At 38.5% G+C, this 27293-nt stretch overlaps 3 protein-coding genes across 6 annotated transcripts in view; 2 read left to right on the top strand and 1 right to left on the bottom strand.

The window, feature by feature from the left end:
• Positions 1–17981, top strand: part of LOC123972462 (stathmin-1-B-like) — a 62261-nt gene extending 44280 nt beyond the window's left edge. Inside the window, exon 2 of the mRNA XM_046051978.1 lies at positions 17680–17981. Within this exon, the coding sequence (XP_045907934.1) occupies positions 17680–17936 (257 nt within the window). The 3' untranslated portion in view covers positions 17937–17981. The remainder of the gene's footprint in view (positions 1–17679) is intronic.
• Positions 17982–24681: 6700 nt separating this feature from the next.
• Positions 24682–27293, bottom strand: part of ift22 (intraflagellar transport 22 homolog (Chlamydomonas)) — a 7197-nt gene continuing 4585 nt past the window's right edge. For all 4 annotated transcript variants that reach the window (XM_046052691.1, XM_046052690.1, XM_046052689.1 and 1 more), the window contains exon 6: positions 24682–24809. Coding sequence is in view for 1 of the 4 variants with exons in the window: in XM_046052690.1 (XP_045908646.1) it covers positions 24794–24809 (16 nt within the window). In the remaining 3 variants the exon portion in view is untranslated. The remainder of the gene's footprint in view (positions 24810–27293) is intronic.
• Positions 25446–27293, top strand: part of LOC123972923 (ATP synthase subunit g, mitochondrial-like) — a 3663-nt gene continuing 1815 nt past the window's right edge. The window contains exons 1-2 of the mRNA XM_046052692.1: positions 25446–25590; positions 25916–26076. Of these exons, the coding sequence (XP_045908648.1) occupies positions 25539–25590; positions 25916–26076 (213 nt within the window). The 5' untranslated portion in view covers positions 25446–25538. The remainder of the gene's footprint in view (positions 25591–25915; positions 26077–27293) is intronic.

Here is a 27293-nt window from a genome sequence, read left to right on the forward strand (position 1 = left end):
GCACTGGGTGACCCTGAAACCAGAAGTTTCTTCACTCCTCCTCTTGTTATTTAAGGAAAACTTCAGTGTTTCCCTTTCTGCTCTGTCTCTCTCTCTGTCTCTCTCTCTTACTGGGTGTGGTTTTCAAGAGGCAAACTTGTGTGAATGATGTGGACTCTAAAGTCATAGCTTTGACTCAGTCCACACCCTTGAACTTCAAGAGGAGCTTGGAGGAGGTGGAGCAAAGCAACGCTTGGAGCACAGTTTGAGCTTGGACTTGAGCTCAGAGGCTTTTGCAGGCAACATGTACGTACGCTGTGACCTGTGTTGTCTTTGTGCTGCACTCTGTGACTTTTGGGATCTCTTCAGTTTGAGCGTTTAGAGGCATCAGGTTCTTCTTTTCCTCTTACAGCCTGTACTCAAAGACTTGTGTGAGTTTGAGAGCAATTTCTGCTTCAGTAGAGTTTCAGAGGTGAGTGAAGTTTGCATGTGGTGGCTGCAGTAAAGGTGAAAATGAAAGAGTGTAGGGAGTAGTGTGATTCATGATGTGTTTTAGAGAGTACTGCTGCTTTAAATTTGTCTTTTTATGTACTTTATTTAGGGGCATAGTTTCAGAAAGTTTGCACATTGTAATTGCAGTACTGGAATGTTGTCACTTGATATTTTATTCTGAATTTAAGATAAAATTATGAATATTTTATCTCTCAAAATGTATTAATTCAGAGGTGATGTATTGTTTCTTAGGCCGACAACCCTGATCTGTCTGCAAATTTATTCATTTATTTTCTTATTTTGTTTGTTATTGTTCGTATTTTGTTGCTAATTTCATCAGGAAATACTTGCGTGTGACTCCCTGTGAGGAATCAAGACTGTATTGCACAACAAAAAACAAAGCAAACTTATAAAATCAGTGGTCAAACTGTAAATATCACTGTGTTTCCTCCCTCCAATCTCAATTTGTCATTGGAGTGCTTGGTTAATCTGTGGTTTGTGTACTGACATGAATTTAGAAACAGCGATTAAAGCAAGAAAGTGTAGGAGCAAGGCCCATTTTGATGTTTGTGACCAGATGAGTAAATATTAATCAGATACATGGTGTATATGGCGGATAGTTCTATTTGTTTTAGGCTACTAAATATCTTATGGGTAGATTTTTATATTAACATCTCCTACGTTTTTTGCCAGAACTTGAAGAGTTTCCATTGTCTGTACTGATGGGAGGATAATAGGCTTCTTCATTCATAATTTCTTTGGCCATCCTCAGCTAGACGACAAAGTTTTCCAAAGCTAGCCTTCATCTGAATCTGCTGTGTTTCATGTTCATTGTTACTCGGAGTAGATTGTTTTTAACTATAACTTTAACTGGAATGACATGTTTGTTCAAAGGTGATTTGGTTCATTCTGAAGATGAACATGCGAGCAGAAAACTGACTAACTAAGACCACGTGGCCTTTCTGCTCTCGCCATCTCTCTTTCTCTTTCTCACTTTGTCTTCCTCCCTCTCTCCATACGTTAAAAGTTGGCACAGACGGAGGAAGTAGCCAGTCTTTTCCACCTGACATCACTTAGCAATTACACACACACATGCAAAGACACACAATGGTCGCCAATTCACTGCTGCCCAGTTGCCTTTACTAATCTGGGTTTCCTCAGTGAGCAGTAAAAATTAAACTGATACTATCCAGAAAACTGGAAGAAAACACAGAACTCTGAATGAAAAAACACACCTGCCTGTCTATGTCAGGGGGAGTGTGTTGAAACAGGCCAGAGTTATTTTAACTCCTCTAACAAACTAAAGCACAAGGACTGTAAGAGCAGTAGCACGTCACCGTGAGAAATTGCTGTTGACATGAAAATACACTGTAATGTGACGTACGTATTTAAAGTGTCTGCAGCTTTGTTTGATTTAGCTTTTTTGGGCAATGTGTGTCATATTTCACACATATATGGATTTTTAAAAGCATGAAAATAGTCTTTTTATATCTTTTTTGGCGGTGGTGGAATTTCTGTTCCATTGTATCACGGACACAATTTCTAAATCACCTTTACTGCTGTAACGAAAACTTTTATCTTATTTTAAATGTTTTTAATTGCATTTTTAGCAATGACAAACAGAAAAATAGGAAAAAATACTTTCCATTCGTGGATTTTGTGCAATTTGTCTTCTGTAATACTGCTTTACATCAGCTTTGGATCTAATAAAATACGTCACATCAGTGGAGGTGTACTGAGGTGTCCAGGCCTTGCTGATTGAGTTTTATTGAGCCTGATATTTAATGTGTACCATGGAAGCCAGGAAAAACGCTTACAAATCAAGTATATCAAGAGGCTGCTTTACAGATTAGGTTTATAAACTCAAAAATATGTTGGAAATGTTGAAAAGGCCATCCCAACAAGAATTCACACAGATGAAAATAAGGAGGAAATCCAGATTTAGTATGGTATTTAAATAAATGTCACCCACTGCTCAATATTATGGCAATTATAGTATTAATCTGCCACATCCTGTTAAACATTGTTAATCCTGTTAAAAACTTGGCATTATAATTTGTAATTTATCACCCAAAGTTGGCAGTGATAGGTGCTGTATTTTTTTCATTTGCAACAATAAAAAGTACTAATTGTTTTTTTAGAAATCTTTACGTCAGCAAGTTGCTCTAAGAACAAGTTAGGGGAGGAAGAAATGGAGAGCGAGGAAGAAGACAGAGCGACACTGACACAGACTTCAGAGAAGAGGCGAGTTAAGAGAAAGAAGAACCAAGACTGAAAGCAAAGCAAAGTAAAGCTGGGGGAAAAATGGAGGAAAACAAAGATGAAAGGCTAATTCTAGACGGCAGTGGAGTGTTGGAAGAGTGTGAGAGGATTTGTTCTCCTCAGTCTTGTTTACAGGAAGTTCTTTTAAAGTTCCACAGATGGCTGCATTCACAGAAAGGCTTTTTATTGCATTTTCCTGAGCCCCATAAACTCCCTACACCTTCATTTATGTGTGGGAAACTATTATTGCTGCTGCTGCTGCTTGGCTCGAGGATGGTCTCATCTTGAGTTTTCGTCAAAGTGGATTGCAAGCTAGCTGCACGTTGAATGCCGACAGTTATTACCTTCAGAAGAGTTCATTCTGTTTTTGGAAATGTTTGGATCTCTACCTGTGTGTGTGTGGGTGGGGGTGTGAGTGTGTGTGTGTGTGTGTGTGTGTGTGTGTGTGTGTGTGTGCCTGTGTGTGTGTGGGTGCGTGTGTGTGTGGGTGTGAGTGTATGTGTGTGTGTGTGTGTGTGTGTGTGTCTGTGTGTGTCTGTGTCTGTGTGTGTGTGGTTTACTGTCCGTAGTGGAATCTGTGGAAAAAATTTAACAAAGAAATCTCTTCTGACTGACCTACACGCTGTAACACTTCAAACAAAACAAAGACTTCAAACAAAGCAATATCTGAGCTCTAGTTCATGTAAATAATTCTTCATACAACTGTATGATACAATTGTGTCTAGCATGACCAAATACACACACCATGAGCCAGGCCTGAGTACACTAGATATATTAATTATACAAATTATGAAAATTATAAACACAGTTATTCATGTAAAATGTGTTTTTGTTATGACTAGGTAAAAAAACAACATTTTTAGGTATTATCATTACTCAAACATGAGTATTTGCTGCTCTTATTTATTTTTTATCTTTGTACATTGAATATTTTTAGCTCTTGGACTGTTGGTTAGACCAGACAAGTCTAGTCTAATAAAGCAATTTGATGGTGTCACATTAAGCTCTGAATTGTTCATTATTTTCACCATTATTTGTGTATTAAATTCTATTAATTTTAAAAAGAAAAAAACACAGAAATATAGCTGTAGTCTATACAGTGTAGTATAAATGGGAGGCTTGCAACCAGCCCTGTTGTTTAGTATTTTTTTGACATTCCCTTCTGCTCATGTGCACGGCTTCATATTTTGAGGGTCTGTTTGGTTCCAAGCACCCAAAGCATCCATTTGGTCTTGCAGTCCAGGCCTTATCCAAGACTATGAGTCTACAGAGGCCCCTTTAAAATGCTGCAAAGGCTTACATTTTCCCAGTAGGATGTTGAGATGTAAATAAAGTTAAGGGCGCCGTGAGGACGGTTTTGCCTCCAAATTCGCTGGGACTTGTGTCTGTAAGAGATTTAGCGGGCAAGGAGTGTCTGCAGAAGTGATTTGGCTGTGGTGGCCAAACCTCAAACAAATTATTTCTCTTGATTTATTTCACAGGCAAATGTAAGCCATCCTATGTTGTGTAATTAGGCTTATTTTTAGGCTTTTTCATGAAGTTTTACACATATGTTGACAATTGAGACTTTATCTGGAAAAAAATATATGTTCTAGGTTATGGTTGGATGCTTGGAGCAGGAAAATTTTCAAACACGGTCCAGTGAAGCTGTTAAAGATGTATTTAATTATGAAATCATTAAGTTGCATTTGGCTCATGAAATACTAGACTTTGAACTTTTGATATAAATTACTAATAATAAGCACGGGGAAAAGAAAGATTTTTTACCTACAAAACATAAAAGATCAAAGAACATTTTTAAGCAGTTTATTCTACTGAAATACTAGTAATCACCACAAACTTATTGTTTTGTCAAAGTTTGTCAGATGGTTCATATTTAGTATAAATGCACTACTGTGAAAAGACATTAAATCACTATCTATTATGATTTATAGTTTCATACTTGTGGGAGAAACAGGGCATACAGTAATATTCATGATATTCATTTAGATGACTGAAACCACTGTTGTTTCCACAAACACTGTGTGTGCCATACTGTGCTGTAGCTTACAGCAATGATTTCCATCCAGGGGTACTTCTGGTAAAAATAGACAGCTAATGTTGTTGATAAACAGTTAAAATGGCTAAAAGTAAAGTAAAATGGTTAGCTAAAATTAATGGACAAACGTTTGAAACCGTTAAAGATATATACCGCATGTAATATTAAAAGTAATGGATTAATAGTTAACATAGACAGTTAAAAGTAAAGCTAAAAACTATTGAAACAGTTGACTAAAAATTTGACAAATGATTAAAATGATAATCTAGCAGTAATGGACACAGTTGAAATAGTAACAGTTAGCGAAAACGAATGGATACACAGGTAGCTAAAATTAAATGATAATAAGTTATGTATATACAGTTGAGATAGCTAAAAGTGATAGATAATTGATTGAAATAGCTGTAATGGTAGATCATGAACTTGAGCTGCGGGGGTACATCATACAAAATGTTTAGGATCCATTGGCCTACAGGATGTGTTTGGCCAGAAGACAAAGCATACAAGAGAGTCTGTTAAAGGTGGGGTCGCTTTTGACATTGTGTCTTCGGCTGATATACTTTTACTTTTACTAAAAAGTCCTGCATAGTTCTTTCGTGCAATGCATGCTGACTTATCACTGGTTTTAGAAAACCTTTTAGAAAACTATGGAAAAGTAGCTACAGGCTATCTGAAATTAAATCTCTCCTTCTATAAAGCTCCTCTGTTTAGTCCTGTTAAAGTTCTCACTGTCTGCTCATACGTCATTTCTACTCACTCTGACTTCCCTCTATTCCCTCTTCCTGTGTCTGCCTCCCTGTACTGCCACTCTCCCCCTCTTCCTGTCTGCCACTTTTTCCCCTTTTCACACCACTGGCACAAAGCCAACTCTAAAGTCAGCTGGGGAAACCCTCCTATAGGTTTATGAAAATGCCTTAAAATGTTGAGCTCGGCTTACTGAGCCCTGATCCAAACCTTTGAACATTATGAGCAAAGTGGCGAAACCAATCCAAGCATCGGCCACATTTATTTTAGCACCGAATGCCACAGGTCAAACTAGGATAAACCAACCATGTGCAAGCCCCAGACAGACCCTGACCAATCATGTGCACCCTTGGCCTGTTCCCAAAAAATAGTGTCTAGCCAAAATACAGCACAGCTGAGGCTGTTAAAATCACGGGGTAATCACAAGAGAAGGGCCCTGCCTGGTAGCTCTCCAGAGAGTGAAATAGGCTTCCATACATGAGTCCGATCTATGTGTTGATTGTTGGATTAATGTGTTTCCAGACTGAGGTGACAGCTGCCGATGTTTTAGGTGCCTCAGAAATGGAATGCATTTTAAGGCTGGCCACTGCAGCACTCTGTCTTTCAAACATACCTTTCTACCTGATAAAAGGATGGCGAGAGAAAGCAATTATCTGCAAACTTTATAACTGTCATTCTAAAGAACATGCCAGCACATGCAGACACTAGGATCCAGTTATTTTGCTCTGCTAAGATAGCCCAGCAGACGAGCTTCATGCCCTGCTGCAATGTATTTGAGGCACTTCAGTGAGAAACGTTTGGGGTGAAAAGGCTGCTGGCAGCTACTATGAATTTCCTTTTTAGATAGCTTGTCTCAGAAAGCCTGATTGGCATTAACCGAGCAGTTTTCTCTCTTGATTAAACAAAGGTCAGGAGCACTTACAATTAGATACATCTGTCATGAGGCCAAGGATAAGCATGTGTAAGGCACTTTAGGTTCACTAGTCTATTCTTACATCTTCAATATCATGTCATATGTTGGGATGGACAGCTTTCTTCAGCATATGATGAATGGAAAATGAGAGAGAATAGAAAAAAGGACAAAAAAAGTATGTGTGTGGAGGGCATTAGTCATGTACCTACTTCATGCTGTTATTGAGTAGCTCAGGCGGTTTGGAGCTCGGCCAGGCCAATTGTTGCTCATTTAGCTGTCATTTAACAGCCATAGCTGAGAGGCAGCTTCAGGCGAAGTTTTACACTGGTCGAAATATAAGACTTTTTTTAAATGTTGTCATGTGAGTGTGTTTTTTGGAGACATGTGATTGAACCCTTTGAGGTTAAAATCGTGGGTTATTTGGATTTTCTCTTCTAACTTTAAATTGCTGTGTCCTATTTAAGGTGTGTCTGTTTTGCTTTGTTGGTGTTGAAAAAAACATGCAGATGGAAGTACAGGCTTAACAAGCCCCTATGTGCAGGTCTGTCACTCTTGCCAGTTTTAATGCACCGCAGTGGTGCTGCATTAGTGCACATTGCTTTCCAAAAATACCACTCTGGATTGGCGGTTAACACATGGAGAGAGTGCGAGGGAGATGGAAAAGTGGAGGCAGACAGACAGTACCAACTATTAAGTGACTGTGACTGGCTGTCAACGTTGAGCCCAGAAAGGGACTAGCTTGGGGCTATTATTGTCAGGCAGCTGTGAATCCAGATAAATGTGACAGAGAACAAGAAAGTTTAAAATAAATTAGAGAACCTTTGCAGTACTGAAACCAAAAGAGAAAGGCATCGATAAGAAGATGCTTATCACTTGTTCCCACCAATGTAGAGCAGTTAAACCGCATTAAACAATTTTTTTGGAACATTAGCATTCATTTGAATACGTGTTTGTGGCCACATGATTAATGTAAGTTTAATATTCACTCTCTGTTTTGGTCACCAACTCCTGAGGCCCGTATCTGGCTCTTTAGCTTCCAAATGCTCTACAGTGTTCACCAGCTAATCTCTGACTTAGTATACAGTGGATTTTTAGAAAGTAGCTGCCTGCTCTATAAATTTGAGGTGCACTGTGGAATTAGGTGACAGTTATTTGTGGGCTTGATGCTGTGAGTGACCAGTTTCACATACACGTCATACGAGTTATTGTTAATATATTAATATTGATTATAGCAGATTTAAGTATTAATGTTGTTCTTTCTTAGTTCTTAGTTTCCTCAAAGAGATGTCTGTTTTGTTGCTAAAGTTTGCTGCACAGTTTTACTGCCAATTTCAAATGCAGAGTCAGGAGTAGACAAAATTCATTAGTTTTCTTTTTACATATCAACACTTTGTCCTTTTTTTAACATGGAAAAAGAAAGAGAAAGAGGAGAATGACGTGATTAAGGGCCCTAGTGGGATCAAACCTGGAGCATTTGTGCAATAGATCACACATAAATAATGACGACTTTGGGGCTTTCCAAAGCATTAGTGGTCCAAGACATATAATAAGAAAATTAATATTAATTAATATATTTTTATTACTATTTTTAGGGGTGTTGGATGTGGTTGCCATTATTTATCAACCTACCATGGACAGAAGTTTTGGATATTATATATTATACTAAATATACTTCGCAAGACAAGAACAATAATAATAATAGTAATAATAATAAACCAAATAGGAGATCCTTATATACTATTAGACACCATTGTACAAGATCATGGTCTAATTAGAAATCCAATATATATTTGACCTTTACTTAACATAGTCATAGTCAAAGGGTGATTTGTTACATATTAGAAGAAAACTGTACTGTAAAGTCAAACCACTGACCATCGGGTCACATCTTGTCACTACTTCACATGTCCCTCGTAGTCCGGATCTTCTGGAGGTTCCTCGATGCTCTACTCCTATACCCGTAAAGACATCAGACTATTTAATGCCATGTCACTATCCGAACCCCAGAAACACAGGCAATGGAAGCTGCCAGGACACTGCATCTTTATTTCCCACTTTTAGACCCTTATTAGACTTTTTAGAATGTAATTTGCAACACATTACAAAATAACTGTACCGTAAACTAAAGGAAAATCACGTATCTGCTTCTATTTCCTAGACACATGAGCTTCGGCTGGTCCTGTACAATTGATGCACTGGTTCTAAAGCTTGTTTCAAGATTAGTCTGTGTGTGAGACGAGCATTAACCAGACTCAAATAGATCACTTCCCAAACACCTACAGTCCCACTCACCTTGCTCTCCACTTAGATTAAAGCAAACTCTCTCAGTCATTGAATAAGTCTGCATTCGCAATTCTGAAAGTTATGGCCAGCAGCAGCAAACACTGAATAATTTCAGTGCCAGAGGGAGAGGAAGCCTGCTGTTTACTCAGGATTGGTCACTCATGTATTCTGTTCTATCAAACACTGTGTTGAGATAAATATTTGCAAAGGCCAGTCAAGCGCACCCCTTTACTTCTGTTTCTGGGATGTAAAATGAGGCAGCAGGTCAACAGTGTTTCCCAGTAGTCAAATCACATTTTGTCTACCTCCTCGTGTCCCCTTACATGTGGAAAAGGAGGCTGTGGTTGTCATATTATTCAGAATAAAGCATAATCAAGTAGTGAAGACAATCTGTTTCAGGACTTGTTGAAAAGAACTGCTTGCTTAATAATCATTTGAATGTCATACTGAATAATAGAGATACCTTTTTGATGTTGTTGCTGCTTAAATGCATTAGCTTTTCTGCGGTTCTCTGTTTCTTTTTTCCATTTGTGTTTACCAGCTCACCCAAGTGCTTTGTGACGGGAAGCAAATATTAAGTATTGTGATAAATAAAAAGAAGCCTGATTTGAGTAATTCTTGGTAGCTTAGAAAGAACTCAAATACATATTTATAATACATATTTAGTTATTAACAGCAGTTAAGGATATATGCTTTCATACAGACAAACTGCTAAACATCTAATAGGTCAGTGGTTCCCAACCCGGAGGTCAGGACCCGCACAAGGAGTCAAAAGACAAATCTGAGGAGGATTGGAGAGAAAAAAATATTTCTGCTTCTTTAAATTATGATAATTTATTTAGGTTTTTCTCTATTTTTTTTGTTGTTTGTCTTGTGAAGATATTTTTACTTCTAAAAAGTATTACAAATGAAAAAAAAGGCAAAAAACTCAAAACCGGTAAAGAAATGCAACCTGTGACGAGATATGGCTTCGTTTTAAAGGGGTCACAAGCTTAAGAAGTTGGGGAGGACTGAAATGCGTTATAGTGAGATGTTGGCAGTGGTGAGAGTACACTTCAAGTAAAAATAGTTTAGAGAGAGTAAAGGAAACGACCATTAATAATGGAAAATCTTTTTCCGTAACTGTCCTCCCCTACAAAAAATAAGCCTCCATTGTTTGTTCAAATGCCTAAAATGATCTACACTGTATATAATTACCTGACACGGATGTATTCTAAAAAGAGAAAGAGGAGGTTGGGGTGGATGAATGGGTTGGCAGAGTGTGTTATTTCTGTTTCCCCATATGCAAAGATACCTATGCTGACTGTTAAGTCAGCATAGGTATCTTTTTGCCATCACCAGGCTCTTTAACTAACTTTGGAGGTATTGTTGCTTTGTCCATTGATTGATCACTCACACACACACAATTTCATAAACACTCATGCCTGCAATCAGTGGCAGGCTATAGATTTAAAATGCAGTTCAATTTGTCCAGGTGCATCAATGAAAGAAAACTCCACCAACTCGGGTCACAAGCATGCTTGATGTGTGGGTGTGGTGCATGTGTTAACATTTAAATTGTGTGTGAGATAGTTTGTGTATTTCCCATAATTACACAGTGATGACAGAGTAAATGCACTCTGCCATGCTGATGTGTGCTCAGATAGACACCTGCAGTCTGCGCGCTTTCTCTCTCTGTCTTCACCTGCAGCCTTCTCTCATCACAACATGCAGCTTTTTTCAGTATTTTTTCTTGTCATTCTCTCACTGCCCTCCTCTCACCCTCTTCTCCATCAAGTCCTCCTCCTCATACTCCTCCTCCCCATCATTGTTTTCCCGAACAGGATACTGAATGGTTGGTTTAGCTGGAGGGATTCCTGGCAGAGTGATTTGGTTGTGATGTAATATAAATCACATTGCCAGGGATTTCCAACCAGCTACAGCTGAAACCGACACCAGCCTCCAACACCTGATGGCTACTCTGCAAACAACCAGGTCAGCACAAGTCACTGCTCTAAATCCTTCTCTTAATGTTTTTTTTGACACATCTCTTGTCAAGTTCATGCTGATTATGTCCTCATGTTTTAAAGGAATAGTTTGACATTTTGAGAAATACACTTGTACGCTTTCTTGTCGAGAGTTATATGGGAAGATGGATAACCACTCTGTTCATCAAATAAAGCTACTGCATGCAGCTGATCAGCTTAGCTGAGCATAAAGACTGGAAACAGGGTAGAAAATGTACCTACTAGCATCTCCAAATCTCATAAGTGAGCACGTTATATCTTTGTTTGTTAAATCCTAACAAAAACTACTATTGTTTTGGTCTTATGGGGATTTTGTGCTGGACTATTTTTTGGCCAGGGCCAGTAACTTTGAAGTCTTCACAATGACTAGAAGACTCCTACTACTTTTTGTGTGTATTAAAGAAATTTCATTTTAATTAGTGAGCTTTAGAGGTGATTTTAGGTGGATTTTGTTACCTTTTGACCGAGCCTGGCCGGCTGTTTCTCGGCTTCCAGTCTTGCTAAGCTAAGCTGCTAAACTAAGCTTAACGGCTTCTCACAGTAGCTACATACTTACCCAGCAGACACAAGATACGAATCTTCTCATCTAACTCTCAGCAAGTATTTCCCTAAATGTTGAACTATTAAGTAGGAGTATTCATGTCTATTCTAGTACTAGGGGGAAAATTGTTTGTTTGGTTACACTACATTCCTGTACAGCATGTAGGTACTGACCTCCTTTTGTTAAGTGTTTTATTGTCAGTACCTACATAGCCTCCTTTTGTTGTGTTTTTTTTGTCAGTACCTACATAGCCTCCTTTTGTTGTGTTTTTTTTGAAGACCACTCATTTAATTAAACTTTGACTCAACCTGAATTCAGTTGTCCTTACCACCTTAATTTAACCCAAATACCTTGTTATTGCCCTACCCTAACGAGCTGGGTTGTAACAGTAGAAACAGTTCCCTCCAGATGCCTTCAGTTTGTGTTTGTCCAGAGTTTGATAGAGGGGCAGGACTTAGCTCGCTCCGTGAACAGTTCAGTGAAAGCCTGTGTTCACAGTGGCTAAGTTCCGCTCCTCACAAGCCTTTCCAGCTTTTAACGCCCACTGTTGTAACAGCTGTAAGAAGTCAACATGGAATCAAAGGTTTTTATGAAATGATGTGCTGCTACAACACACTAAACAGAATTGTAAGGGGCTTAATTTCAAGGAAATTAACATATTTTTATTTTGTTGAGGTTCATCTTTAGCTAGGCTATGTATACACTGTATAATAGACATATTGGTTGTGTAACTGACACACTGTAACAGAGCACAATGTTTCCTAGCAAACCATTCATGTCATGTTAACAAGCATCATATATCTCTTGTGTGAGATATATCCCTCTATGTATGAAATATGATAGACCCAAAGGCATTCAGGAATTCTTTTTTCTCTGACCATCACTGCTAAAACGAGGTTCCTGAAAAAAGGTGGGTAGGCCTAGCTGTTTAGAGAAGACAGCACGAGGCAGGGAAGGGAGAGCTTACTCATGCAGGATGTAAGTACAGGAAATGTCCCATCGGGAAAACAAGTAGCAGTGCAATTGTGATTCCTGAGCTCATTTACTGTCTGGGTGGTCATGAAAGCAAAGCACTGATCGTGTGTGTGTGTGTGTGTGTGTGTGTGTGTGTGTGTATCCATGTGTACAGGCTATGTGTGTACAACATTCAGTTGCCCATATATGTAGGGGAAAAAGTAAAAGAGACTTTTGTAAATGGTGCTTGACTACACAGTGCTGCTAATATTGTTCTGTGTGTGAATCTTGAAATTTAAAGATTTTTTAAGTGCTTCCAAATGCTGTCAGACTGTTATTTACTGTGTTTAGATGACAATACATCATGGGTGAATGGAAGAATCTTAAAACCAAATGTACATGTTTAGTTTGCTTTAAATTACATTTGTGTTTGTTTTAATACATATGTTGTAACTTCATAGTGCTGTAGTCTTACTATGCTTTCTAAGTTTAGTGCTATACAAATAAAGCTATTATTATAAACATTTAAAGGTAAGAGAGCAACATGGCTTCCATGCAAGCAATGATTCTGACAATGTGACATAACATGGGTGTGATAACAATGTAATTGCAATGGCAGAAATAATGGAAAATTACTCAAATGTGTGCATTAAAATGTCAGTTCACTTAAAAATAAAATACATAGCGGTATAGTCTCTATAGTGGGATCTAGATTTGCCTTTTTTGGTTAATTTACCCAGTTATTGAGATAGCATCTCTTAGATTGCTACCACATCTCATTATAATGTAAGTGAACAGAAAATCGTATGTGGTGCTCATAGTATTGAAAAATGAAAACTTTTAAGACAATCACCAGCAACATTTCTTTCCATAAACAGTGTTGCCGTTACCTTATCATACACAGTTTACAGTACAACTACTATACTGTAGGACTGCAACGATTAATCTATTAGTTGTGTTTTGATAATCGATTAATCAGTTTGATTAACTTTTTAAGAAAAAAAGGTCAAAAGTCCAGCTTCTTAAATGTGACTAATTTCTGGTTACTTTCCTCCTCTGTGACAATAAACTGGATATTTTTGGGCTGAGGACAAAAAATACAAATATAAAATTTGAGGATGTCATTTTGGGCTTTGAGAAACATTGATTGACATTTCTCACAATTTTCTGACATATTGGAGACCAAACAACTAATCGATTAATTGAGAAACTAATCCATAGATTAAGTGATGATAAAAATAATCATTAGTTGCAGCCCTACTATACTGATGATATAGTGCCTACAATATGAATTATCAAGAGTAATTAATTTTTTCTGGAAAAACATGTTTCTGTTAAACTGCGTAATTCAGTGCTTTAGAGACAGAGATCTGTGAGATATCTTAAAACCATGGCACATCAAAATAATCTATTTACATGTCTAAATACGTAAGTGAGGAAGGGTTTTTATTATTATTCGGTGAAGTGACTCTTCAAATAGACGTTTAAAAGCCCCCTTATTGTACGTGTAATTGCAGCTGAGTAATAAAAGACAAGTGAACTAAATCTGAGGGGTAACCTCTGTTTAGGTAAGAAAGAGTACGACAAGAGTATGAGACAAATCAACATTATCTGTCCACACTATCCGGATTCCTGTGGCAGTATCCCTGTTGTTTGCTTCCCCTTGTGGTGATAGTGAGGTGGTGCAGGTGCCTGGGCTCAACCTCCTGTGCCTACTGAGCTGATAACAGTTGGATGTTAAAGCACTGGCTCAGTTCAGCAGGAACCGGAGTTAGGCCCTCTACAGCGACGGAGTGGATCACCCGCTGCAATTAACAGTCAAGATGACTTTGTGCACCAGTGATTTGTAGTCAGTGTTTGCCATAATACGGTAAATGTATGTATGCACTTATAGCTGGCTTACACATGTTTTCTCCTATTGAAGGTCATTATATATTTACTGCTCTGGCCATTCTTTAAATAACAGCCAGAGTATCAGAGCTGAGGAAGCACAGAACTCACATTAATATATCCACACATGCCATCTAAATCTGTAAAGCTCGTCATGGAGGAAATCTGCTTCTGTTGGTTTGGTATTACTAAAAGACCACAGGAGCAGAGTTTTTCCAGTTGTACTCTCTACATCATGCTGCACAAAGGTTCCAGGAGGACTCTTATGGAGGTGATTTAAGACATATGGTGCATTTCAGTAATTGTTTTAAGTCCTTAAAAAATTGTTTATTTATAATCAGAGGTGGAAAGTAACTAAGTGCATGTGCTTAAGTAAACTTTTGAGGCACTTGAGTATTTATGCTACTTTATACATCCACCTCACTACATTTGAGACAACTTACAAGATTCTTTTCTGAGTATTTGAACATCATTTAAGATGGTGAAGGGGTTTCCCCACATGGAAGTGGTGATGGGAAATCACTATGGCTGAGGACAAGGACAAGGCTGAGTCACTGAGACATTTTTCCATCATTTTTCTGTGTCACTGGAATGAGTGAAGACTACGTGCAACACAGGCTGGGAGCTCACTGTCACCAGGAGAAAGATCTTTTTTTGTCATTTATACATGTATTTTCTCAAAATAGTTTTTTGAACACATAGTACCTGGGGATGTCTTATAATGACGTACAATATACAGGTGAAATAATCTGGGATGTTGCTCACTTTGTACAAATGCAGGGGACCCCAGATGGTGTACAATTTATTTTTTAATCTCAATGAAATTACTGTGTCTGCTGTACTTTTACACATAAAACACATTATAACATAATTGTAAGCAAATATGAGGACATTTTCAGTGTATATTAATTTATTTGTCAACAACTCCTCATATAAAACATCTGGTGTAGTTAATATGTGATAACACAGTATAACATATAATATGTGATTCCACACATAAACAAATCCATACAGTGTCTGAATTTATTAACTTTTTGTTAACACATTCTCAGTTGTTTAAAATGCTTTTAAAACATTGGAAGGCATAGCATTAACAATACTGTAATTTTATCGTTAACTGTTTGTGCTGAATAGTAAATACACATGGCAGGTGGCATTTCCCACAGAACACACATTATTTTTACTTTCACTTCTAGTAGCGGTTGGACACAGAAAAAGAACATCTTGAGTAAGAGATGTGTCGCTCCTGCTGCTTAATGAGAAATTGCTGCTGATGACAGTAATTGCAAACATACCAGTTCAAAGTCAGAGTGAGAGTTTCTTTTAGCCTATTTATAACTGCTTGCCTCTGTAATGGTAAAATCTGCAAGATACTAACTTCAGTCTAAATTCAGCTTGAAAAAAAACACCTGTTTGAATATTCAGTGGTTGGTGGAATACTTAAATTCTATTCAGGCCACATCTAATCCAGCTCAAGGGGTGATTCTGTTTTGGCTGGATTTTTATCAGCCAAGTTGGCACCTTCATTTTCTGCTGCAAGCATATAATAATAACTTTCTTCTCTAATCAAACAATTAAGCACCACCTCAAGGTTGCTATAAATAATCCCAAAGCATTGTTCCAACCTGAATAGAAATTAGCCCATTACAACATTACATACATTATGTAAGAGCATATTTGGACAGCACAGCACTGCACCTCCTTCAGTAAATTCCATACTGTAGTTTATGTCTCAGACGAAGATTTCATTCACCAAACACAAATAAATATGTGCAGCAGTGAGTAACCTTTAAACTTGTAACTGTGAAAAAGAAGAGGGGGGAGGGGGGGCTTAAAAACTGTGATTTACTTGCTATCTGTTTCTTTTGTTGTTATATCTTGCACCGACAGAGGATATGAGAGATTTTCAGCACCTCATCCATGTTCCTTTTCTCCATCTGGATTCTTCAGCTGAGAGTTATGTCGTTTGTTTGTCGTCTACCCTGCTGTATCAGCACACACAATCTCGACATTAACACACACACATCTGCATCCACACAAACTCCACTCTTACATAACCCTCACTTCGTACACAAGCTCAAACTGTATGCCACCTACATACAGCAGGCTCAATTTTCACTCTGACCTTGTAAAATCACAACAGAAATGCACTCCTGCTTGTAAGACACAGCTGTAATGTTATACTGAAAGAGAAGCCAGTTAGCGTGACAACAGATCACCATCTATATCTGAGAGAAACCACAGCCAACAGCTGTGTGCATGTGTGTGTGTTGAGTGCAATCTGTGTTCAATATGAAAGTAAATCATTTAAGTGTGTGTCAAGGTTGTTTGTGACATTCTCAAAGCCAAAACCCAGTATGAGGTCTCGCATTTCGATAATTAGAGTAGACTCACACACATTTCCACACTGGTTCATTTCAGAAACCATTTCTTTACAGTATAATTAAGCTGGGACAAAACTGTCAAATATATTTTTAAAAAATTTGGATCCCGACAAACCTGATGAGACTGAAGCTGTTCTATTAACATCTGGATGCCTAACGAAGCAATCTTTCAGTTTAGATTGATAGATCTCCAACCATATGGTCTGTCAACGATCACAGAAGGTTCCAAACTCAGTTAAGTTTTAAAAAGCCCATTTGGAATTAATCTGAATTAAAAGTAAGATCGGGGCATTTCTGGCATTTTGTTATGAGTGTTGTCTTAGTCAGCTGGGATGAGAGATGAGATAAACAAAACAATTTAAGGTTCTTTAATTGGTTCCAGCATGCAAAGTATGCTTCACAAAACTCAGAGAAAGATTATAGCTGCGCTCTCTGACCTGAGTGGTTCTGTATGTGAGAGGTTTTTTCTTCTCAGTATGGACATCGCCTGTCCTGGGCATTCGAGGCAATAGCTCTGTAGATTTTTTCTTCATCCCCAAATAATTCTCCACTTTTGTAGCGGTTTGGAATTGTCACTAACTTTGTATCTTCAGAGAAACGGAACAGAGGCAAAACCAGTCAGAGAGGGTTTACAGGAAAATATGCGGAAACACTCGTCTCTTTTAGGCAGGCAGGTCTCTGTTTCAATTCTTCAGTTGATGGGATTACTATGCCAAATGCTAGCTAGCTCACACAGTCAATCAGTGTGAGAAAAAATTGAGATAAGAAGATTGTTTACCAGTAAAAACGGGGTTGAAGTGAAGCAGTGGCATCCACTTACGCTGAGCCAGGAAGTTAAGGTGTGTAAATGTCCGTAGTATAGACTCAGGGTGGCAAGCAATTGGTACAACAGCATATTAGGGCCATTAGGTATTTAAAAAAAGTAAGAAGCAGAATCGAGATTAAAGTCATAAGTTTACGAGAAAAAAATGTTCTAATGACCAGCAGGTGGCAACTCCACTGGTAGCAAGAAGAAGTCTGATTGCACTGAAGTCTATGACACAATGACCCTACTTCTCACCTGATTTATTACCCAGTAAACACTTTTCTGAGCGTATGGTCTCAGTCGCTTTGTGAATTATGGTCCCATTTAGAGTAAAATAGACGATAAAGCAGGGTATGTTTTAGGGCGTGGCTACCTTGTGATTGATAAGCTGCCCATGAAGCTGAGGTTCTGAAGCACTTAGCTGAGAAGCGTGAGCATGAAAAGGAAGTGCTACAGAAAGCTATGGAAGAGAACAACAACTTCAGTAAGATGGCAGAGGAGAAGCTCAATCAGAAGATGGAGGCCAACAAAGAGAACTGCACAGCACTTATGGCAGCCATGAACGAGAAGTTCAAGGAGAAGGTCAAGAAGTTGGAGGAGGTGCGAAAGAACAAAGAAACCAAAGAGGGCACTTCAGAAGACTGAAAATTACAAACAGGGGATTGTATAGGGTTTTTTACGTATCCAAAGATTGATTTATTATTATCGCTGCCACAGCGACCAGGGATAGCAATACAAATCCATCCCCAGCTCCATCGTCTCGTCCAAATATGTCACTTCTACATCACAGTGGATAAGTCCACTTCTTTTAAACAGTATATGATTATTACCCTCAACAGAGACCTGGTTTATACTGAGCCAATAGGATTTTCCCTAAACACTTGCAACCACCCAGGGGAAAATGAACTGCAAAATCATTATAGGGCTAACTACGTAACTTGAGAATTCATATTTCACCAGTGTCTGCATCAACAGTGTGAAAACATCTTATTGCAAGTGCCAAAAGAAAAATGAGCTCGGTCACTATGCAAGAAAGTATTTCACAATTAGTACTAATACACATACTGCACATATGTTGTTGACAGCAGTATAAGAGCATAAATTAGCAGGCAGACAGATGCTATGACATCACCCATAACCAGATCAGCAGGAGAGCCATAAAACAAGAAACAGACAGCAGGATCAGCAACCTCACAACTTACTGGTAACTCCAAGTACACAAACACTGACAGGACTGAGCCACGATATCAGTTGCACATTAGCACAAACAGTCTAACATGTATGGATCACCAATAGACAGAGACACCATCGTCTGAAACAAAGTCAGACAGCAGGACAGAGAAACATGTATCTGTCTGAAGCTTCAAATGCATGTTTGAGGCTTCAAAAGTGTGTTTGTGGACTGCAGCTGACCCAAGGCCAGTAAGAGGGATTGCAGCACAAACACATTTATTCCTCCACAAAGCCAACCGGAAGCCACAGTACTGGACTGGTGAGTGGCTTAAAAAGACAGACAAATGCTTAGCAATGAGTACAGTATGTCATTTGTATAATGGGTTATCTGCAGCTTTACTCCATTTAACTGGACTGGAACAATAACACCTTATCACCCATACTGAGAAATAACACATTGCACATTATCAATGAAGCAGCTATTCACCTGTACACACTTCAACTAATGAACAGCTTAAATAAGCTTAGCATATTAGCTACTGTCTACTTTAACGTAACCTTGCTTAGCCAGACTATAAACTGCACTACCAAATTATGGTCTGGTACAAATACATCTTGTGAATAAAGTTTGTTAAATCAACTACAAGGAACTTTCATTATGTGTTGACTCTGGCACCCCTTGCAGACAAAAGTTTTAGTGTTTCCACCACCTTGTGTCGTAAAGATCCTGTTCTGGCTAGCGGGGCATTTGTTTTGAAAGCAAGTGAAAGAAAGACGCAACTTACTTTTAATTTTTAAACAGCTGTTTGCAGGATGCACAGCATTAAGGTAATGTATGTATTTTTGGATATGTAAGAACAAATAAACGGTGTTTTAGTACGTTCATACATCCAGGTTACATGTAAGCCGGAGAACATGAGATTCGATTGCTCTGTAATAATAGTTTTGTTGAGAAAGCTAAAGTTATCACCATTCCCTAGTAATGTTATGTCTTATAAAATGTTGTATTATAAGCCAGTTGTAGTACAGTAATATCCACATGACCTATACCTCAATGGACTGTACACAGTAAAATAAAATAGACATATTAAACACCTGACAAGGAGGTAGAGGGACAATTTTTGAATCCTTTCAAATCCCACTATTCTCTCCATTTGTTTGATGACATACCAAGGCCGACTCATGTTTTTGCCTGTGTTCTATCACTGTCCCTGAGGTCAAAAATAAAATTCTTTAAAAACAAATCTCCTCCTGCTTCCTTTTAACTGGCTTCCTTGTAATTAATGTACTCACTGTGAAACTTTGCCTGGGAAAATGTAAACAGGATCTTCCGGTCTGCCTGCTGTAAATCGTTTCATATGATTTTGCAGGGAATCTGACCTGATGACAGGCTTTTAGAATACATATAGAAATAGCCCACTTGCTGATGGTCTTGCTTGGTAATATGCGTCTTATAGAGGCATCAGTATTAAATTGAGAATGTTTCATAACAAGTTAAAAACTCCTTGTAGTTGCTTTAAAGGAGTTGTATGCACATGCACTGCTACTAAATATCGCACTCACATCTCAGACCAAAACAAATGACCAGAAAGGATCCCTACAGAGACCTTTTTTGTTAAACAGTAAGATCCTTTTTGTATAGGCCTAACCAGTAACAGCTGCTATATCACTCTTGCTCATACTCCAACGATAAAAACAATAATTTTACCTTGCTGTTCATCTTATCTTCTCCATTCATTTCAATGGGTGCTGTTGTGCAGAGGTTGCAGCACTATACCACAACCTCAGTACGGCGCAGTTCGGGGGGTAACCACTAACCCCCCGAATTGCAACAAAAAGTTGGTTAAAGTTAGACAAGAAGTCCACAATCTAGTTATGGTTAGGTAAAAAAGACATGGGAAGGTGCTATAAAGGTGCTATAATCTATTCTATTCTGATTTGTATGTGTGTTCTGTGTGTGTGTGTGTGTGTAAAGTGAAGGGGGCTACAGCTTTAATTTGGTTGTTTATTGTAGCATTACTAATAAATGTACCTTGAACCATATTACCCCTGTGGTCACATAATGGTCACAGCGGCTGCTAACACACTCAACCATCCACAGAGAACAAGGTGCTGGGATTCCTGCCATAATTGGCCCCTTTACACTGCCCAAGTATTAACTGTGTTCCCTGCTCTCTTTGTGATATTGACTGACAAGTTTGATTCAGGTTTAGTTTATGTTTGGAGAGTGTGTGGCTGGTATGTGAGTGGGATATCTGCTGTTTGCGGATGGTGCAGTGCTTCTGGCATCATCACACAGTATCACCAGTGTGTGTTAAAGCAGTTTGCAGCTCAGTGGGAAACATTCAGGATGAATCATAAACTCCAAGTCTGAAAACTTTCTCTCTCTCAAAGCCGGTGCTTTTCAGGTGAGAAGAGTGGAAGAGTTTAGGTGCAGTACATATAGTATATATTCATGAGTGATGGTGAGAAGGATCAACACTATTTTAAAATAATAATATGTGACTACAAAACCAAAAGACTGATCATATTCATTTAAAAAATATAAATTTAGTGTGGATATGAATAGTTATGAATAGTTTTTTTTACCACTTGGGGAGCAGTGCAAAGAACTCTAAACACAACACTGACATACATTATCACCTTTGTTAGTTGATCTGACAGTCTTGTTAACAATTTAACGGAGCAACAATAGCATTCATTTAGAGTCGTGTTGTACCCATAGACTATATATAAGAAATGGACGTAGTCATCGTGATGTCACCCGTTGGTTTGTGGACTGCCGTTTTGAAGCCTCGAGTTTGGCCAATAGGCCGCTGCCATGTCGAGTTTTTGCAACCAGGAAGTGCCCGGAAGTGACGATACGGTGGAGCTAACGGCCGTGTGCGGAGCTAGCTAGCGTGCTTAGCTAGGTGCAACTTTCATGTCATTTTAACAGGGCTGATAACTTTGTCTAGAGAACAACAGTCTTAAAACTAAATGTACTCACCAGAGAAAGTGAACAGCCAACTCCTGATAAGCTTTTTCAACGACACTGGTTAAAGTTACACAGCGCCGTGGGTAGGAGTCACTCTAGCCTGATTGACAGGTCGCCATGGTAACGACTTCACTCATAGATAATCCCGCCCTGAAACATACTCTGCTTTATGGTCTATTTTAAAATAAATGGGACCATAATTTACTAAATCAACATCATTTTGTATTAAAGAAGACTTGAAACTAGCGACTGAGACCATAAACTCATTATCAAAGTGTTTACTGAGGTAATAAATCAGCTGAGAAGTAGTCATTTTCCCATTATTTCTAATGGAGCCGGACTTCTTTTTGCAACCATAAGAGTCGCCCCCTGCTGGATTTTCAATAGAATGCAGATTTCAGGGACTTCCGCATCGGCTTCATATTGTAGACCGGAAGCTTCCCGCTTGGTTGTACCTAATAAATGTAAGCCCAAATATTCACTCTCCTTCTAGCTCTGTTTTGGTCTCCACCTCTTCCTGAGGGAAATAACGGGCCCTTACGCTGGTAAATGTGCCACCATGTTCACTAGCTAGTCACTATACCTGTCTGCGTCTGCCATTTGGTGATGGACAGGTAGTGTGCAGTCAGGATTTAGAGCTTTTCATTGAAAAGAGCGGTCTTCTGTGGCTGGAAATAACACTGGTGAGAGCAGACGCAAAAACGCTGAGGGAACTTCCACTGCACTTTTGTCACATGTGTAGCATGATAAATAACACAGCTTCATGTCATGTGGCATATCTGTGTCATACTCTTTCTTTCTCTCTTATCTACTGTTTTCAATGTTTCCTCATTTTGAGTTGTATAGCTTTATCCAATATCCAAATACACACAATAATCCTCTGCTCTAGCTATAAGACCACAAATTCCCACAGATAAAATCTGCAAGCGGGGCTGCGAAATCTAATTAGAGCATGCATGAGATCAATTTTAATAAAATTGTGAACTGCAGTCTGTTTCTGATGATTATGTAACAGGCAGGATATGGGGATGTGAGATGCTAGGTCTGAACAGGTTCAGAGAATGGGAAAACAGAGAAAACCAGTGAGAAAAGGATTCATTGGGATAAAGGTCATAATTAGAAAGAGGAATTTAATGAAATAATCTGTTTGGTGTCCCAAATTCTGAAGCAGTTACATTAAAACAAATGACTCAGTCTTGTCAACTTGATACTTCCCCACAGATCCATAGACAGAACTGGATGTCCTTATCTGTCTTCATGCGCCGGAGGGCTAAGACTGATTACTGGCCAGTACGGCTGCTCTATCACCATATGTGTGTATTGAGTGCCAAGGCTGATGTAGTGATGTCATTTGTTTTAACCTCATCTGCATGTACAAGCAGTTTGAGACCATGAAAGGCAAGGTTTTCTCAGTCACTGCAGCCTCCTTTCCTGTCTGTCTATGTATATTTCTATCTATCTCGGTCTGTTTCTATGACTCACACTGTCTTTCTGTCTCACTGTTTGGAAATAACACATCATAATTGAACATTGTGCTGTAGGGTCACAGAAGGGCACAATGTCTCTGACTTTTACACTCCTTAAAATTGGTTTTCTTATCTTTTCTTGTCATTAAAGAAATTAAGTTAATTCCCCTAAAGCATGTTTCAGGAAGTTACTCTTGTGTCAGCTAAAAGCCAGAAACCAGATATTATTTCATATTTTCATTTTATCTTCAAATGTATTCTGCTGTTATCGTAAAGAAATTGTTTTGGGAAATATGCCTTACCGCTTTCTTACCGAGACTTGGATCAGAAGATTGATGACACTCTCATCCTTTTCTGCATGTCATCCCCTCTCTCCCCCTTTATCTATCTTCAGCTGCTGCACAAAAAAAAGAAAAGAAATGTGTACAGCATCACCTACATGCGTGTGAATGTGCAAAGGGGAAAAATCCTCCTCCATAGCATTACTAGAGGTCAAAAACTATGGTGATACAGCTCAAAGTCAGTTGTCTTGGCATAAAGACCTGAACGGACAGCTACCTTGGCTCTGTGCAAAGTTAAAAAAATCTGCTTACCAGAAACTCTGAAGCTAACAAATTAACACGCTATATCATTTGTTTAATCAGTTATAAAACAAAAATGTAAAATGAAAAGTTGTGGTTTAACTTGGGGTTATGTTTTAGATTATTTCAGTGACTTCCAATGCTGACAGATGGATTTGTTTTTACCTTTGACAGAGTCAGGCTAGCTGTTTTCCACTGCTTCAAGTCTTTATGCTAAGCTAAGCTAACTGCCTGCTGGCTGTGGTTTCATATTTGTGGTAGAGAATTGAGAGTGGTTTTGTGCTTCTGCTAATAAAAGCTTTAATGGCTGTCACGCTTATAATGCCTTTTGATGCCTTTTTGCTTTTGATGACAATCCCCCGTAGTTCAGGCTGACATTTTGAGTTGAACTCAAAATAAAGTTATGTGGGCTTTAACATAAGTTTGTAATGAGGAACCACCAAAGGCTCTATTGGCCATAGGAGATGAAGGACCCCCCCAATGAGGCAAGGTAATTTGATTTTCATAGCACATTTCATTACATGTAAAGTCAATGTGAAATGACTGAGGAAATATGGTACAACAGAATTACAACTAATGTTTAACTAATACTTTTGCAGAACACAATGTAGTTATGTGCACAGGTGGAGTTATAACACAGTTCGCTGTTCTTTATTTCTCTGTATCTCTATTTGGTATTGTAAGAGCACCCTCTAGCGATTTATCCTCATTACACTACATGCCCACTACAGCAATCAAGTTGGTCTCCGTCCTGTTTCTGCTTTGTACTCAGGGATGTGTAAAATGGCATGAGAACATCTTAGGATGTTATCATAGAACTTCTCATATTCCTTCTACTCACATTAACTGGAAACACTTTTGCAACACAATTTTGAGATATCCTTGTTAGACTATGAGGCATTAATTAAGTGTCTTCTCAAATGTCTTGCATCTTGCAGGTATTCAGTGGATTAACACGAACTAACTGTAAATCAAACAGATGTCTCCATTAGTTGGGTGTTTTCCTGGGAAATGCAGGTCTAACCTGCATTCTTGTTCGTACATAGTAACTGCACCAGTTTTTTGTTTTATGTGGGCTGCAGGGTGAGTCAGAGGAGAGTGACTAATGATTTAGTCATCCATGTGATTCACACAAAGTACACGCACACACATGCACATCCTGTACACAAACAAAAGTTAGACACACTTTGTCCTTGCTTTTTACTTCTTTCTTTCTCTCAAATTCACACAATGCACATGCACACAAATACAGGTAATATAACAACCCATTTTATGGGACCATTTTTGGATCTTTACATGTCATCCTCAGGGCAGTCTTGTGCTGGAAAAAATACAGAATATTGGCGTGTTAGTGTGTATACTCTACATGCCTTAACAAATCAGTTCTTAAGAAAAATAAGCTACACTGTAAATGTAGATTGTTTACCGGCTTCCTCTGCACATCTGAAACTATAGTTAAAGAGAAACAGTGTGAACAAACATTTTGTGGTTATCTTTAAATGTGGCTCATTCGATTGATACTCAGCAAGGGAAACTAAAATCAAAATCCTTTCCTTTGTTATAATATAATATATGCTGACTCACTTTGACTGAAATTTGTCTCTCTAAAATTTAAATTAAAACTCTGCTGTTCACGTGCCTTTGACTGATTGATTTCTGTACTGCACTCTTATTTTCTTTATTTTGTTTTTAAATGTATTTTAAGTATTTTGAATTATCTGTGTGAATCATAGACTGTATATAAAAACATGTAAACGTGCTATACACATTACACAAATTATAGCCTATAAATTGAAAATACATTTGCTCTGCCTCCAGTTTGTCTTTTAGCTTGTAGCTACAATAGCCTACAAATCAACAAATCAGTTATGTGCGTAATATTTGACACAGTATTTATTTAAATGCTTTCAATACGTTTTATTTTGAAAATACAAAATAGTCATCGCGTTTTCTACAGTGGTTTTCTGTTAACACCTTTTATTTTGAAGTCAACGACCCGGAAGCCTTACGCCATCTTTTTTCTTCTTTCCGGTGTCCTGCACTCTTCATCATGGCACAAGCAGTTCAGAAACTCGTCGCAAAAGTACCCACTTTAGTCGGGGGTAAGTTTACTTTACTCACCCTTGTTGTTGTTTTGTAGTGGAATAAACCATATAGCAGTAGCTACGTCACATTGTTCATTGCTCTTTGGCAGCTGCTCAACTTCAGTGTGACCTCTGGTACGGTAACGTTAAGCGCAGGTAACGTTATTTAAATATTTAATTATATATCAACCACTGCAGGATACAGGTAACGTCAGAGTGTCAGTGTGATATTTCGGTTTTCCTTTGGGTAGTTACTCAAGAAAGGCCAAATGGCTTAGTGGCATTTGCTGCTTCTTAGCTAATGCTATTTCCTTTTTAAAAAGTTTGTTTTTATCACATGCAGCCGCGGTCACATACTCGAAACCCCGACTAGCGACCTTCTGGTACTATGCCCGGGTGGAGCTCGTCCCACCGTCCCCTGCTGAGATCCCCAAAGCCATAGAGGCCGCATCGGGTCTCATCAAGAGCTTCCAGTCAGGACGCCTGCGACAAACCACAATAAAGGTGTGTGCCCTTACAAGCTTGACCGGCACTTGGCTTTCTGTTGTTGTGTGTGAACGTTGAAAAGGGCAACAACATGTGGGGGGAAAAAATTATCGGCTGAATTCTTAAAATGGTACGCCTTTATGAAGTAGGAACGGATATAATCAAGTTTGGTCTAGAAATACAGCATGCATTGATTTGTTGTCACCTGTATGGTGTGTTAGGGAGCATAAAGGGGTTAAGGCCCAGAATCATTAAGTAATTTACCAAGCAAAGCCAAACACTTGCTGGTTTTAGCTTCTTCACTGTGATGATTTACTGCGTTTCTCCACAAAATGGATATCCTTGAATTAGAAATATTGAACAGACAATGCAAGCTGACTATACAGGTTCAGGCTCAGGGAAGTTTTAACTGCCATTTCATTAACTTTTGGGATTTTTTTTTTTGGACTCTTATTTGTCACTATATTCACTAAACAAATAATCAACAGATTAATTAATAATCTAAGCATATAAGTAACTGTTACAGCAATCCAAAATTAAAATCTTATCAAAGTCCTACTTGTTTTTATCAAATTATGAAACCCTAAATTTGTACAAAACAAGTTCAATGAAACTGACCTGGATGCATGATGAAAGAGTGTGTGCGTGCGCGTATGTAGAGGTGCTGGTCATATAATTAGGATATCATCAAAGTTGATTTATTTCAGTAATTCCATTCAAAAAGTGAAACTTGTATAATGTATACATTCATTCCACACAGACTGATATATTTCAGAAGACTGCTGACTTGACAGCTGTCCAAAAGACGACCACTGACACCTTGCACAAGGAGGGCAAGACACAAAAGGTCATTGCTAAAGAGGCTGGCTGTTCACAGAGCTCTGTGTCCAAGCACATTAATAGAGAGGCGAAGGGAAGGAAAAGATGTGGTAGAAAAAAGTGTACAAGCAATAGGGATAACCGCACCCTGGAGAGGATTGTGAAACAAAACCCATTCAAAAATGAGGGGGAGATTCACAAAGAGTGGACTGCAGCTGAAGTCAGTGCTTCAGGAACCACCACGCACAGACATATGCAAGACATGGGTTTCAGCTGTTGCATTCCTTGTGTCAAGCCACTCTTCAACAAGACACAGCTTCAGAAGCGTCTCGCCTGGGCTAAAGACAAAAAGGACTGGACTGCTGCTGAGTGGTCCAAAGTTATGTTCTCTGATGAAAGTAAATTTTGCATTTCCT

This window comes from Micropterus dolomieu, linkage group LG06 (genome assembly GCF_021292245.1).
Source record: "Micropterus dolomieu isolate WLL.071019.BEF.003 ecotype Adirondacks linkage group LG06, ASM2129224v1, whole genome shotgun sequence".
Taxonomy (NCBI): Eukaryota; Metazoa; Chordata; class Actinopteri; order Centrarchiformes; family Centrarchidae; genus Micropterus; species Micropterus dolomieu.